At 39.3% G+C, this 16095-nt stretch overlaps 1 protein-coding gene across 8 annotated transcripts in view; it reads left to right on the top strand.

Moving 5' to 3' along the window:
• The window catches only part of dlg1a (discs large MAGUK scaffold protein 1a), a 136806-nt gene extending 120776 nt beyond the window's left edge, over positions 1 to 16030 (top strand). For 6 of the 8 annotated variants that reach the window (XM_051946971.1, XM_051946967.1, XM_051946966.1 and 3 more), the window contains 9 exons: positions 2753 to 2816; positions 5716 to 5731; positions 7425 to 7466; positions 7846 to 7896; positions 8973 to 9074; positions 9567 to 9739; positions 9859 to 9968; positions 10481 to 10572; positions 11261 to 15920. In XM_051946971.1, coding sequence (XP_051802931.1) covers positions 2753 to 2816; positions 5716 to 5731; positions 7425 to 7466; positions 7846 to 7896; positions 8973 to 9074; positions 9567 to 9739; positions 9859 to 9968; positions 10481 to 10572; positions 11261 to 11367 — 757 coding nt within the window. In that variant the 3' untranslated portion in view covers positions 11368 to 15920. Of the gene's footprint in view, positions 1 to 2752; positions 2817 to 5715; positions 5732 to 7424; positions 7467 to 7845; positions 7897 to 8972; positions 9075 to 9566; positions 9740 to 9858; positions 9969 to 10480; positions 10573 to 11260 lie in introns of all 8 variants that reach the window. The other 2 variants (XM_051946965.1, XM_022198857.2) reach the window with 2 other exon arrangements.
• Positions 16031 to 16095: the final 65 nt, after the last annotated feature.

The following is a 16095-nucleotide window of genomic DNA, read 5'->3' as shown; positions in this document are numbered from 1 at the left end:
GAACTGCTGCTGTTGTTCACTAAAATAAAGACAACTTTGCAGATGATTTTTTTTAAAACACAGCTTCCGCAGTTTCAAATTACTCCTCAAATCAGGTTCAGTTTTACATTTACCGTATCGTTTTTCGTATCATTGCAGACCTTATCATTATGTGGAATGGGCTGAATTTAATCCTGTGGTGGAAAAAGACAAACTTTCCTACTTCGCACCTTTCTCTTTCCCTCCTCGTTTCCCCCGAGGAGGAGGTGACAGATGCTGATGGGATTCTCAGGTGCAGGGGGGAGACAATTTAGAAGAAGTCATGTCACCACCCATGACACTGAGGGAGATGACGACAAGGGGAGGAGGGAAAGTGAGGGAGTGTTAAATTACAAGGAGTTGGTGAAAGTGGGATGAAGGGATCAGAGGAGCTAGGACAAAGATCAGCACACAGAGGTTTAATGGTGAGGTAGTAACAGGCCGAGGTATTAGAATAGTGGCCCATTCCTTCTGGCTAATCTAATAACTGTATTGTATTAAAAGGCTAGAAGCTGAATTAATAGAACCTAACATCTCACAGACTGAGGATCAAAAACTAGTGAAAGTATCAAAGAGAATATTAGACTACGTCTACCAGAGGTGTAGATATTATAGAAGTTGTTAAACTGCGGGATATTAGGGTGGATACGCTGCATTATGAATCATTAGAAGCTTTTGAAAATCCTGATCTGCTATGAGGAAAGTTAATTGATAAAATGCTCTCAGTCTTTTGATACAGGCCATTTAGCCGTCCTCTCTTGTCAACTCATTTCCCATCTTGTCTCCTTCTCCTCTCTGCTTCCACTTCATCCTCTTTTACACTTCTTTTCTTATTCTTCCTGCTCTTCATTGTCTCTCCTCCTCCTCTGATCTCCTTCTTCTCTTTCTCTTCTCCTCCTCTTCTCTATCCTCATTTACCCACTGCCCTTCTTTCCTCCCCTCTTTCTGATCTTATACTTCTCCTCCCCTTACTGCTCCACCTGCCTCTTCCTTATATTCCATATTTTCCCTCCTTCCCTGACCTTTTGTCATCCTCCTGTTCTCTACTCCACTGTGTCTTTCGTCCTTCTCCTCTCCTCCCATCTGATTCTTCTCCCCATTCTCTACCCCTACCTAACACTCCCCCTCTCTTGTCTCCCTCCTTGGCTTTTCTTCCTTGCCCATCTCTTCTCCTTTCTGCCATCTTTCCCTTCTCCTTCTTCTCGTCTTTCTGCCACACCAGCTTCTCATCATCACCATCTCTTCTTGTCTGCATCTCATTTATTTTGCTCATAACCTTCGTTCTTCCCCTCTCCATTATTCTCCTTCTCTCCTCTCATCTGCTTCTCCCCCAGCCATCCCTCTGATTCTTTCTGCTCTACCTGCTTTTCCTCCCCTCCTCTTCTTGTCCTTGCTTCATTATCGTCTTTGTCCTGTCTTGTTTCTTTTTCTTCTCCTCCTTATTCTGCTCCTCCTCTTCCTTCTTTTCCCCCACTCCTTTCTTTCCCTCTCCCCTCTTCCTCTCCTCTTATACTTCTCCTCTTCCCCTCCTCTTGTTTATCATCTTTCTGTATTATTTCTTCTTCTTTCACTCCTTTCCCTGCTTCTTTTTATACTCCTCCTCTCTGCTTCCTTCTTGTTTTTCCCCCTCCTCCTCTTAACTCCCTCTCTCTTGCTCTTCTCCTTGTCTGCTCTCCTCCTCCTGCTTTCTTCGATCTAATTATGTTATTTGAAGGAAATAAAAAAACAGGACAGTGGGAGTATAGAACGGCAGGACTGAGAGGAGAAGTGAAGGCTTAAGAACTTGTTTCTAAAGGTATTGTTTGCTTTTAAAGCCTTCCAGAGTTGAGATACCATCAAGCATTCAAAGAAAAGAATGGCCTCCAGTACAACAATTTTTCTTTTAGTTGTTATTTTGTGTTTGTTTTTTTTAATTAACTGCCAGCCTCATTGCTGCTGATCCGTCTGTGACAGTAGTTTGGATGTTTACAGACATTAGGAGGCTAAAAGCTGCATTATGTAAGACTCTGAACAAAAACACATCTGGCTTTTCAGTCTAAATTAAAAGATGAGGCTTCACACAGTTCCCAGAGATTCATCTTATTTGAAATTCTAGTGTTGAATATGATCACCAGCCGGAAGTGGTCCTGCACACGAAGTGACAAATCTAAATTTAAACTCAGAAGAGGACAGTGTCTCCACAGCAGGAGCGAGCGCAGCTTTTATATCGGGAAAGTGTCCTTTGCAGTCTGGTGCTGAAATATTTTGATCTTGTCTCTTTCTTTCATTACTTTGCATTTGTTTTAAGGTAATCGCAGCCCGTCTGGATTAGTGGACACGAACATGCTATCTGCTCTTTACTGTCCAGTTACATAATATCTGGATATTACAGTCCACTAAATTATCTCTGCTTCCTCTCAGTGCTATTTAAAAGTCCATTATCTCATAATGATGCTCAAAGATATCACAGTTCTAATAAAGCGAGCTGCAAAATTACTTTTTAAATAAAGGCATACGGTGTAATAGTCTCACTTCAATTACATTTGTTTTGAACGTGAAAAGATCTGAAGCTCCAGCTGTCAGGTTAAAATACTTCCACGTTCTGAGGCTACAAAATGTTTTAGATGCTTGTGATGATGTCATATTTACAGCTTTGATCTTCCAGACAGAAAAATAGCTTGTGAGGGAAAATCTTTGCATCTCGTCTCCTGCATGTCTCTGAGTGTTTTGCTCTTGTCTTTTGTTCTACACACAGGGCAGAAAAGAAGGAGAGGTCGAGGCTAAAAACAGTCAGAGTGACGAGGTCTCAGGACAGATCGGTGAGTAGCAGCCTTTGTTATATAACCAGTTCGCCAAAAGCACTGGCGCACTTACCAGCGTTCAAAATGAGTAGTTTGCTACACCATCTAACAGATTATGGTTTCATAAAAGTAGCAATAAAGTCAGAAAACTATAAGCATTTTTCTGTCAAGTTGTCTGTCTCTGTGATTGAGCAGAGTGAACGATCCAGGCAGATGCAAAGCTAAACCATCCGTTGCACCAAACACATGGGCTGACTCTGCAGTCTTCTCATCAATCCAAGATGCTCAGTATAGCAGGGAAATGTCAGAAGTAATCACAAGTACAGCTGAGAAGATTAGTCATTTGCCAAAAATGGCCAAACATGCTCTGATTTCAGCTTTCAGATGTGACCATTTACTGATTTTTTTTTTTGTCATACTGAAGACTGACTGAACATCTTTGGGTTTCGGATGCACGCTCAGATTGAACGGAGCATTCAGACGTCACCCTGCATTCTTAGAAATGATTCTGTGTCGTTTATTTACACAGTTTTCTGACATTTCAGAAACTGGATGATTAACTGATGAGTTGAGAAAATGGCCCACAGATAAATTGCAGATACATCTCATCATCGAGAAGCCTCAGCCTCTAATCACTTACAACATAAAGCATAATAATAAAAAAAGTGTTCTGACTCATACCAGATCTCAACTGAAAATTAAATGGTAACATGTTGAGAGGCTATTAAAGCAGGTGCAAAACAAAAAACAAGGCATGACACTGTGTATTTCCAGTGGAAAACTTTTTCCATGTGTCCACTTTACAATGTGCACATCGTATCTACATAAATAATCAAATTTGTGTTGTGTTAATATGAGAGCAAAACAAGCAGTTATGTAAAATATTAATAAAATGTGATTTTAGCTTCTAGAACAATCATGTTTACTCAAATATTTAAAAAGAGGCCACAATAAAAGATTAATTTAATAGTTTGTTTGATAAAAGCAAGACATGAAAACTACATCTGGGTTGAATATTTTATGCAAAGGGAAATGGCAGGGAAGGAGTTTCTAGCACAGTGTCGCCTAGGTGCAGGCAGAAGGGAAATACTTTGAAGAAGTAAAACTCAATATTTATAATATAGAAAAATACTGTGTAACTGTAGGGTGATTGGTAAATGTTGTATATTTTCCATCGACTCTAAAGCAACATGTCTTAAGGGGAAAGTTGTAACTAAAAGTAAGTAACTTTCTCCGAACACAAAATGGAATTTAATTAGTACAAAGAGCAAAACCGAACACAGTAGACACCAGGGGAGACAGAGACTGGCTGACTGCCACCAGCTTCTGTAGTGGAGCCAAATCATGTGATCAGGATCGCCATGACAGCTCGGTAAGCCTACCCAGAGGGTCGTCACAATAAAATGTCAAGAATAACAACACAACTGAGGAACAAACAACAATGGAGCTGCAGCAAACATCCATAAGCACTTCTGTGTTTCAGTAAGAACAGCGGATTAGTTTCTAGCACTGGTGAAATAGCTGACAAAGTGTTCCAAACACAGAATGTGCTGCACAGTAAAACAACAGCGTCGGTTGTTTCAGCGAATTCCCCAAAACGTTTCGGTTCAACTGGAATAGCAATCGAGTGACCTCAGTGATCATCACTGCTGTTGGTCGGTAGCAACAGAGGAAGTTTTGAGAAAGTCCACAAAGGGAACAGGTCGGGTGGTTTGATGGCTCAACAGTTTGACATGAAAGCCACCTGATTGTTTATGATTTTCACCCAGCTGACAAAAATTATTTCCTTTCACTGTGATGATGTTGTATTATAGAACCTTCAACATCTTCTTTGGGCCAAAGATTATAAAGGTTACTGCTTTCTATAGAGGGGTGAAAGTATTATGGTAGTTCTATCAATATATTTTAAAATTATATCTGATAGACAGCGCATAAGATTTTCAGAGACCTATGAAGATGAAGTATAATTTTGTTTTGCTGATTTTAAGATGGTTTTTTTCTCTTTTTTATTTGTCAAATCACCTAGTTTTAATTATGTGTTTGTGGGCAATGGCTTATTAAACCAGCGTTATACTTTCATAATACACAGGGGTCCACATCATGTAAATTTCATCATCTTCCTGAGTCGTGATAGTCCAAGTGAACCACTCTACGGATGTCAGCACAAAATTATCTGTCCACACAGTCAGCCACCCCTGAAAATTAATATTTTCATTTCCGTAATCACAGTAGTATTTATTTTTGTTTTTTAATTTGTAATTAACACTAAAGGTTAAACAATCTGCCTCATTAACAGTTGCATTTTCATTGTTAGCAACATCCACACCACTTGTTACCAGGAAAAGCATAGGTGGGTTAAATGTTGATTAAAAACCAGTTTAAACTACACAGATTTCCGTTTTGTTACTTGGATGTTTGGGATCTAGAAAGTTCCTGTCTGAGTTCACAGGCGAGGCAACAACGTGACTTTGATCACACTTCACACAGCGCGATGATGAGAGCTGACACACTGGTTTAACACGAGCTATTGATATCACTGTGTTGTCAGCTCGCTCTCTCACTCTCCGTCTGTTTTCTTCACACTGTGTGAATCAGCAGCTCTGCGTGAAGAGATGATAATTAAAAATTATCTCACGCGCACACACACAACGTATCCCCTGACACCGTGCTTAGAGAAACACTGAAATTAGTCTTGTTCACTTAAACTGTGTGTGTGCGTGTGTGTGTGAGTGTGTGTGTGTGTGTATGTGATAGCAATAGAGAACCCATGAGCTTGTTTCAAACAGGGCTTCTGCTGCTAATAGTCAAGATACTGTTATGATCGTCTTCAGTATGATGAGTAATGCTCTCTCTCTCCCTCTCTCTCCCTCTCTCTCTCTCTCTCGCTCTCTCTCTCTCTCTCTCTCGCTCTCTCTAGGATCAGGATGATAAAGGTAGGTATTCTCTCCATCACTGACACCTGCTGGTCAGAGTATATAGAACTCCAGCTCCTATCAAATCAAACTGACACGACTGTGCAGTGTCAGTTTCAGCCGATGTTATCTTTTCTCCTTATCTCCTCCTTTAGTTCATCATTCTGGGAGTATATGGGATTTTTACTAACAGCTGACATCCAGCCCACAGCTCAAAGTGAAAACCTCTGTAATAGGCCACTAAACCATTGTGAAGAGGGGCCTTGCCTTTTAACAATAGTCAGATGTTGTTGCGAGTTAAAATTGGTGGTCCTGAAATTAATATTAAGATCTGGCCATCTGGGCACCCCTGTAGCTCAACAGGTTGAGTGAGCGAACCATAATCAAGGGCTATAGTCCCGACGCAGTGGTCATGGGTTTGAGTCCAACCTATGGCCGTTTCCTCTCCCCATGCTCCCTGTCTTTCTCTACTGGGCATTGTAAGAAAGACAAAAAGGCCAAAAAAATAACCAAAAAGATTTAGCTGTCTGAGCTCTGCCAAATTATTGTAAACTTCTGAATATATTTCTGCACAGAATGTCTGTGGAAATGAAAGTACATTTGGCAGGAATATTTAAATTGCCAATATGTAAAGAAGGACTAATTACAGCAAGCAAAACTTTACTTGAAAACTGTGGCGTCATGCTTAATTTAAAAGCAACTTTTTATTTATTTTTTGCATAAAAGAGGAGGGAAGCGAGAAATTAAATCTTAAGAAAACAGCTCCAGCCCCGTTTTGGATATTCTTTTTAGAGACAAATACTTCTGTTGGAGTGTTTCATTTTAGCTCTTAGAGTAGTACTGAAAATTACCATAAATTCTTTATTAAAGTTTGCTGGACAGTTTAGGGGTTTGATCATGGGTTTGGGACTTTTTGTGCTTACACAGTCGACAGTCGTTTTGTCTGATTCTGGGGTTTCCTTGTTTCATCATGACAGTACCCACGTGGGTCCATCAGTCAGTGTGCAAAAAAACTAAGCTAAAAAAAAAAGACTTTCTGCCTTCTAAGGACTTGCACCACTTGTAACCATTCCCTGTAAAGGGAACTCCACCAGATTTACACTTGAAGAATAATTTTCTCGCCACAATCACTACTACTACCACTGAGCCGCTCTAAAGACAGAAAAAATAACCCATCAGAATGATGCCAGATTAACAGAATGGTTGCATCACAAGCTGGAGACGTAAAGTTAGAAAGAAGCTGGCTACTGAGCAGCCTACTGAGTCCTCTGCTGCTTTTATTTGGACCTCTTTACATATCTCTAACAAATCCTTCAGCTTTACAGTAGAGCACTGCCAAACTTCCAGAGTACTTCTTAAAATGGTCCTTTATTACAAGAGTACAACATTCAAGCCTATTTTAGCTTCTACTAAGTAAATCTGTTGTTCATTTAATGTATTAAAGTAGACATGGTTCAAGACGAAAGCTGTAGTTTTCAGGTCTCCACATGCTTTCACCCAGGCCCAGTAGGTCTGGATAAGGATTGTGCACTGCTTACAATGCAGAACGAATGCGCAAATGTCGAAAATGAATGGATAGAATGATAGTGTTTTTATATGTAAAACCGTGTCAGTGATTGTGTGATGCAGAAGGAATGCAATTTTATGTGTTTGTCTGTATGTGTGTGCTTGTATGTGTGTGTGTTGCTGACTCTGACCTGTCTTGTCCTTCCAGAGCTGGTAACCTCTGGCACCAGCGATAGTGAGAGTAGTTCCTGTAAGTGTAGACCCTCCTCTGTCCTCTCTCTCTCTTTCTGTCTTTCTTTTTTCCTCTCACTCACCGCTCACTCTGTCTTTCTTCTTCACTTTGTGTTTCAAACCTCAGCTGCTTCGTGTAGCCGTAGGTTTGAGTGTGTGCGTGTTTTTCTCTGTGTGTGCTTGTGGGTATGTCATGTATACATGCACATGTGTACCTGTGTGCTGTGATTATTGTAGTTTTCTGTGCATGTGAGTGTTTGTGTACAAGTTACCTTCACTCTGCTTCTCCAGAGCTGTTGAAGAAGTTTGCTCCAAAAGTAGAAAAGGACAAGAGTGTGATTTGTAGCCTGTAACCCATCCACTGTGTCTCTAAATGTGTGCGTCATTTGTTTGAACAGCTGGCCAGGAGGAGGCCTTCCTCACCTACCAACCTGTCATGCAACAGGAAGGTCAGTCCTAAATCCTCATCCTCATTTTGTTTCATTTATTCCAGGACTGTTTATTTTGATCCAATGTCTGTTGGTTTTTGATCTCACTCACCAGATGTAACGTACAGATAAAAGCCCACTATTGGCTGCACATTTCAAACTCTGCTTTGTCTTATTCTTCCACTATCTGCGTGTTTCTGTTTTTGAAATCCATGTTGCTATGAGAAACAACAGCAACCTCAAAGCAACAAGCTCTTACACTAAAAATGTCAAGTTTTGCAGAGGACTTGGATCGTGTAGTGAGATAACTCTGCTAGCTTATTTACTGTGGATCGTCCATTTTACTGACGGTGATCATCTTCCTGCTGTAAATGTTCCATGAAAACAATTCCACTCATCACTGTAATGAAAGAACACCGAAGCTGCATCCTTTACTTAGCTCTACCAAAGACTGTTGTGAATGTTTAAAGAAATCCAAGCAATCAGTTTTATTTTTTTGTCCCTTACAGCTTATAAGTAAAGGGAGTAAAATTATCCTGAAAAAAATGGGGCTAATAGAGTTACAGGTGAACCGTTTTAAGTCTTTTCCTGGAGGGAATCTTTAACTTTAATTTGTAAAAACATATTTTAATAGAAAAATATTCCATTGGTTGATTCTGGAACAGCAGCTTGTTTGAGCTCTTAACTCTCTGAAGCAGTGGTGTTTCAGTCATTACAAACTTAAGATGATTTGCAGCCAAACTTTGTTCAAACCCACAAAGATGTTATTACAAAAATGTTATCAGTCAATTAAATAAAGAGACAAATCAAGTTAATACAGAATGTATATGATTATTTCAGCATGTTCTCTAGCCTTTAATGTGACGGATTTTTTATTTTTTTTTGCCACTTCGGAGAAAACAAAGCTATAAACACAACACAGAGTCATCAGAAAGGTTATAATTCTCTTTCTTGCTACGTTGCTACTAAATAACTTTGTCAAACAGGATGTTATGGGTTTTCATTTGTTTTTTGTTTTAGGAGTTTTCACCGCTCAACTCAGCTTTCTAGTTTTTTTTTATGTGGATATTAACCCAGTTCTGTTTCTCATTTCCCAGTTAATTACACGCGGCCAGTCATCGTGCTCGGACCAATGAAGGATCGGGTTAACGATGACCTCATCTCTGAGTTCCCTGATAAGTTTGGCTCCTGTGTTCCACGTGAGTTTTCTAACTTCATGAAAAATCCCAGTTGTGTCCCATAAAAGATACTGGGACGCAAGCTCATAACCTTAACTTTAAAACGTAAAAATGAAACTATAAAATCACATTTATGATGCTGAAACCATAAAATGATGGAAGGTTTTGTTATGTAGCCACTGAAAGTTGATGCCGTTTCCAGACTGAAGTGGAGACTTGCTTGACAGGCAGCTTGAAAATAAAAGCCTTGTTACCAAAGGAAAATATAAAAAAGAAATGAAAGGTGTGATGAAAAATGAAATTGAATCAATACTAAAAGCAGCATTCGTTTTGTTTAAACTGGCAAAAAACTAAGTGTTTGTAAAGAATCCACAAAGTAATCAGATGTGACTCATCGTCTGCAACTCATCCTGTCTGAGTTTACCTTTAATGTTTCAAGCCAATGTGGACTTACATGTACATTAGACAGATACTAATATGCATATTTCTTTACCTAAATCTGTGTAAAATCAGACACAACACGGCCACGACGAGACTACGAGGTGGACGGCAGAGATTATCACTTCATGTCCTCCAGAGAGCTCATGGAGCGAGAGATTCAGGAGCACAAGTTCATTGAGGCTGGACAATATAACAACCATCTGTATGGAACCAGCATACAGTCTGTCAGAGAGGTCGCTGATAAGGTGAGACACACAAGCTGAATGGAAAACAGAACATGGGAATGAATACTGTAGAGTCAGAGGAAACAGACTGATTAATGACTGAGTCCATAGAGCTGTCTGAGTGCATGTCTCTGTTCCAGGGAAAACACTGCATACTGGATGTATCAGGGAATGCGATAAAGCGTCTCCAGTTGGCAGGCCTCCATCCCATCGCTATCCTCATTAGACCACATAATGTCGACAACATCCTGTAAGTGCTGTAGATAGTGACACCAACACTATGATATAAGGAACACGCTGTATCTTAATTTAACAATTTCACCACAAGGTGCATTTAGTAGCTTGTTCTTTAGCTTTCTACCATGTGACATGGTCCTTTTGAAAATGTAAATCTTAAAGTTTGCTCCATGTAGTAGCCACTTTTGGTGTCACACAATTCTAGTCAGCAAAGGGACTTTGAAGGTCAGCTGTGAAGCGAACATGGATGACTTGACCATCTACAGTTCTATTACAACTCTGTGGATTTTTTCGAGGATATTAGCTGTTTAAGTTTTTCTGCAATTACCCTGAAAATCACTGTTCCATTCCTGTTAGTTTATATTTTGGTTAGTTAAAGTTAAATATCACCAAATCATTTGAGAAGTGCATGCCTTCATAGAGACCAGTGAGGTTAATGATAGTTTATATTCAAAGAAGAGATGCTAAAAATGATTTTTAGCTTGAATTTGTTCCTACTAATGACCGTGGTTTCTCTTTCTGCAGAGAGATGAACAAGCGTTTAACTGAGGAGCAGGCGAGGAAGACCTACGACAGGGCTGTCAAACTGGAGCAGGAGTTCACAGAGTACTTCACCGGTCAGTCACCTGCCAGCACACACATGTACTGTACATATATAAGCTGTTCCTGCTTTCCAAGGTACACCGTAACTCGTTAATATCCTGCATGATGGGACGACTCCATGTGAACAGAAGCAGTAGGCAACCATAAACTGTTGCCAGTTTATGACCTGTAAAGATTTCCAGAAGTGTTCCGTTGCAGCTCTAATAGAACAATAAAAAGTGTCGAAAATTCTGTAAAAGTTGGGTTGAACAATAAAAATAAAATAATTATCATTATATTAAGAAGATTATTTCTCATTGATACATTGAATGTATTAAAAAATCAAACTCTGTGCAGTGAACTGTGTTTTACTCCACATTGCTTCAGACTAAATTCTTTATGTTAAAAAAAGAACTAACAGCTGTTCTTTCAGTGTGTGATGGTGGCATTATATCCGTTTTATTTAAAGTGAATGAGTCCACCTCAAGAGATTCAGAGAGTGACACAAATTTTCACGTACTTTTGTTGAATTTTCAAAATTTACAAATACCAATCATGTGATTTATACATGGTGTATTTGACTATCTGGGGAATAAGTCCAATATTCACACTCTTTAAACTCTAGCAACCAAATTCTTCATTGTGTTCACCAACTAGTCTTCGCCTGTGTTCTTTAATTGTTCATGCATCATTTGGTCATGTGTTTCTCTCTGTCTTTTGCAGGAATAGTCCAGGGCTCGACTCTAGAGGAAGTTTACTCGCAGGTGAAGCAGATCATTGAGGAGCAGTCTGGTCCTTACATCTGGGTGCCCACCAAGGACCGACTCTGAATAAACACACATATGGCATATTCACACACACACACGTCACTCTCTCAACACTTCCTACTCGTCTAATTTTCTATTATCAGCCTGCTTCCTCTCTTTCTCGTACACACATCACGACACACACACATATTTACACAAGCACATTAAGTGGGACGAGGCTGGGACTATCTGGGACTGCTACTTCCTGAAGTGGGAGGAGCTCATGTCTGTCCAGCAGCCTATTGGTGGATCTTCCTACAGCTCAGTTCCTTAATGTTTAAGGAGGTGGTTCAAATCAAGGCAACATGTACCATTATCTGATTTGATTTCATTATTGTTCTTCTTATTGTTGTTGTCGTTGTTGTTTTCATATTAACGAAGGGTAATGCATTCATGTATGGGTTTGTAATGATAATATTGTCACCAAGAGGCAGACTTTTGCACGCTGTAGCTTTAAGAGCATGTTTTTGGGACAAAATCTTGATCTCCTTCCTTGTCTATCTGTCTCTCCTCATGGCATCACTCCTGTTTAGAGTTTTCTCTTTCTTGTCTTTTTCTGTCTTTTTCTCAAATGCCATCCCTCCCTTTCCTCCTTTCTTATTTCAACTCCCTACAAACTTTAGATATGAGGTGAAATTAAATATTATAATTAAAATGTCCCCCAGCATTTAGACATTAAGGGCCAAAATAAAACTATCATGCAACAACTGTTGAGACATGTAGTGAAAAACAATCATAAACAATTTAGACTTTGTGTAACTGAGACAGTTGCTGAAAATTACTGTCACAAGCAGAAATTCCCAATTAGAAATAAATAGAAACTAAATTAGATTGCATGCAAAAAAAGGAATAAAGAGTATTCTATCACCATATTGTTTTTGAAATGTCAAAAATAATCTAACTACATGAGCCTCATTAAGGCGGTGGAGACCATTTGGAGCTCTGAACCTGGGTTTGTTAGATTTCTGAGAATTCTGTAAAGTAAAATAGTTTAATTCTTCCGAAAAAATGTGAAGATTTTTTTAAGGCGTCTCACCCCTACGTAAAGCAAAGTGAAAAAGCAAGAGCCTATCTGCCCTATAGGACAATGTTTTTACAAAATTATCATAACTAGAAGTTAATAATCTTTTGCATTTAATTTAAAAAAATATACTAATATGAATATAATTGGCAGATTTTAAAATGACACACAAACGTAACTGCAAGCAAAATCAGTGCATTTTTATCCTTGCTGTTTGCATCCATGCCTGATAAACATGAAAAACTAAAAGAAGGGAAAAGTGGGGTCAAACCCATTAAATGTTAAAATTTCAAAATGCCCAGCTCTGACTTACATGTATTGCTTCTGCTAATGTTTTGCTCATCCTGACCGGTTACATCTTGTGTAATCGTCTAAAACACTTACATTAAAGAGCATTTTTAAAGAGATTTTACATTTCTTAATTAGCTTTAGTCTGTGAGGAGTCCTAGTGAAGGCTTTTTACGTTCAGCTTCAAAAAATATTTTCTCAGCATCTTGATAAATAAGGGGCCAGATTCTCTGTTTAAGAAACTTGGGTCTGTTTTGTCCAAGTCTTCATCCCACAAGACTTCTCAGCCTTTTCCTTCCACCTTCTCCTCCCTGTCCCTCGTCTTCATCTCTCTCCTCTTCTCTCCTCTTTACATCCACAGTGTGACGTTAGTTGTGCACTCCTGACATTGAACGGTGTATCATCTTCTTCATCAACGCTATCATCTCAATCATAATCATCAGCATCATCGTGACAGCTTTCCTTCTTACCGTAGTTGCACTAATGAGGGCTGGTTTCTTAAAAGCATCTTAGCGCAACAGCTGATTCCATCCCAGTGGTTCTAGTTTATGGATATGATGATTTTATGCGCTCACTTTTCTTTCAGTGGTTGTTATGCTGGTTTGACAACAGGTCAGAGGACAGTTTCTGATGAAGGCTTTTTGCAGTTTACTTATTTGCTGTACGTCATGCTGTTGCTAAATATTTAAAATCATCAAATGTACTCCTCCGGTAAAATTTACAGTCAGAATCTACTGCAGTGCTCTTTTGCCAGCAGTTTTTTTTCACGCTGGATTTTTAAGTTTGAAGCCAGTCGTATGTTTGACCTCAGCACTCCATATATTACTACATGGTTCCGTTATGGTTGTGTTGGCTAAGGGTTGTATCTTCAACAATGTTTCCATACATTCTACAGATGTTGACTCTATGTAGAAAGATAAACTGCTTGAACGGGGTTAAACTAGCGTTTTAATCTAACGTTTGCGCAGGCCACAGAGCATTGACAATGGACTGAAATTCACACTTATTTTTGGCAACAGACTTGTGGTGAATTTCCAGAATGTTTATTTTTTCAAAGAAGCTGCAACATTAAAGGATCTGTGTGCATCGCTTAATACCACCTAATGAAGAACACCAGCGTCTCAGACCAAAATGTACAGGCACGTGAGACACACTTCCCCACGCCTTTCATTTCCATTTACAACCAGAAATGTTTTGTGCAGGAGAGCCCAAAAAAATTAAATCCTGCCACAACCATAAGCCTAACTACCACTCTATAATACATTGAATTGCTGTAGTGAGTTGTCGTCAACTCGAACAGCATCTTCACTTCACTTGTCTTTTCTTCTTCATGTTTCTTCTGGTTCACGTGTGTCTGTTTCCGCTGTTCGTCAGACCTAAAGGGACCCAAGAACAAAGCGAACCTGTGTGGAAACAGACACACAAAGACCGGAGCAGAACAGACGTGGTGGAGAAGAAGCAGCAGGGAGGTCAGTTTCAAAGGGAGGACTTCACATGCACCAACATGCATGCAGCTGCCAAAAAAATAGAACAAGGAAGCTCTGAGTATAAAACACACAGAGGGAGTGTGACTCCATTCTCTGCTAAGGACACCATTACTCTATAACTTTGCATAGCTGATAGTTGTTTGCTGCTATATTAATGCTATATTTATGCTAAAAAAACATGCATATTGCATCTTTAATAGTAGAAATATGTCACATATACCCCTTGCTTTGTAAATCTGTTAGTTGTAGCGGTCTTTACTGGGTCTTTGCTGCTCATAGCAGAGATTGAGGATCAACTCATACACTATATTAAACAAGCATATAGATACTTTTAATCTCCTGAAAAGAGTTGTGGAGCAGTGTTTTTATCACCGGCTCCCTGTTTTATTTATGAAATACGCAAAGGCACATGTGGGTGATGTGTTTTACATGTTGCTGCTAGTTTAACACTTATCTGCTGATTAATGGTTGGTGGTAGGATCAATGGTGAATGTAAACATAACTTTTGTTTGTTTACAAAAATGCACACAGCACCTTTAATATGTGTCCCTGTCATTGGATTAGCACAGATTATATAATTCCTGTCAGAAGGTAGACATCTCTGAGAATCCAGTGCTTGTGTCAAGGTAAAAAAAAAAAAGAAATGTTTTGACTTATAAAGAAACTTCATGAGACCAAATGAATATGCTGAGTGCTGAGGTCATGAATCAGACTAACCTGAAACATGAAGATAATCTGTTGTCAAGTGTAACATTTGAGATACCAAGATGCTTTTGGTGACCCAGCCCCTGTAATGGACCTTGTCAGCCACCCACTCCCCATCTCCACCCTCAACCCCGAGGCAACTCCAAGCTGACTGGAGACCAGGATCATACAGAAAGACTGTTCTGTCAACAGAGTAGCTCTTAGGCCCAAATAATGGATTGATATTTATGCCACACGTGTTTTGAAAGCTTTAATGTTTCCGCAGAGAATGTTCAGCTAAACTAAATTTTTTTCCATCTGTAATCCTCGCTGATCAAGTAGATGGACGTAGCTTGTATAAAAGAAGTGGATGTCGCCGCTGTGACGTCAGCCATTAGTTTGTGGACTATCATTTTGAAGCATCACCATTTTGTTTTGTTGGAGCCTGAAGTGATGATATTCGGGCAAGAAGGTGGACCTGAACAGGAGCGAAAGCTGGATCTGACTGAGAACTCGAAGACACTATGCACAGTAGCGACTTGTCAACCCAAGTTAGTCCAGCCCTAACCCTGCTTTGTTATCCATTTTTCATTAAAATGGACTATAATTTACTAAATGAACATCGAGATGTATTGAAAAAGACTTGGAACTAGCAACTAAGATCATAAACTCATTAGAAAAATGTTTACTGAGGTATTCTATCAAGTGAGAAGTAGGATCGGCTCCTCGTATACTTCTATGTAATCAGAATTCTTTGTGGCGTCGCCTCCTGCTGGCCATTAGAAAGAATGCATGTTTAACGCACTTCCTCATTGGCTTCACTTTTCAGGCCCAGAATCTACGTCTACTTCTTTTATACAGTCTATGTGTGTGATGGTATTTGTCAGATGACAGAACTGGACTCTCTTTGTGACTCTGGCTGTGTGTTTTAGCCGGGGGACCATGCCACTGTCTGTTAGAGTAAAGCACCGATGCAAAGAATCTATTACAGAGATGGATCTATATCTAACATATTATAATATTTATCCCTGCTCTAACTGCCTATTTTGGTACAAAAAAAATAAAAGTCTTTATTGAGATTTACTGAAATCCCTCGACCAATGACCAGACATGATTATTATTTTTTTTGCGTTGTGGAATGTGTATGAATGTGAATATTCTATAACAACTGTACATATTAATATATTTTCCTTTACTGTCACCTCTACTGTGCGTTTGTAGTGGTCTCTGTTGATGTCTGATGTGCCTCCCTTAAGCATTTAGACTGCTTCT

This window comes from Acanthochromis polyacanthus, chromosome 4, assembly GCF_021347895.1.
Source record: "Acanthochromis polyacanthus isolate Apoly-LR-REF ecotype Palm Island chromosome 4, KAUST_Apoly_ChrSc, whole genome shotgun sequence".
NCBI lineage: Eukaryota > Metazoa > Chordata > Actinopteri > Pomacentridae > Acanthochromis > Acanthochromis polyacanthus.
This window is presented reverse-complemented; position numbering and strand designations above follow the sequence as displayed.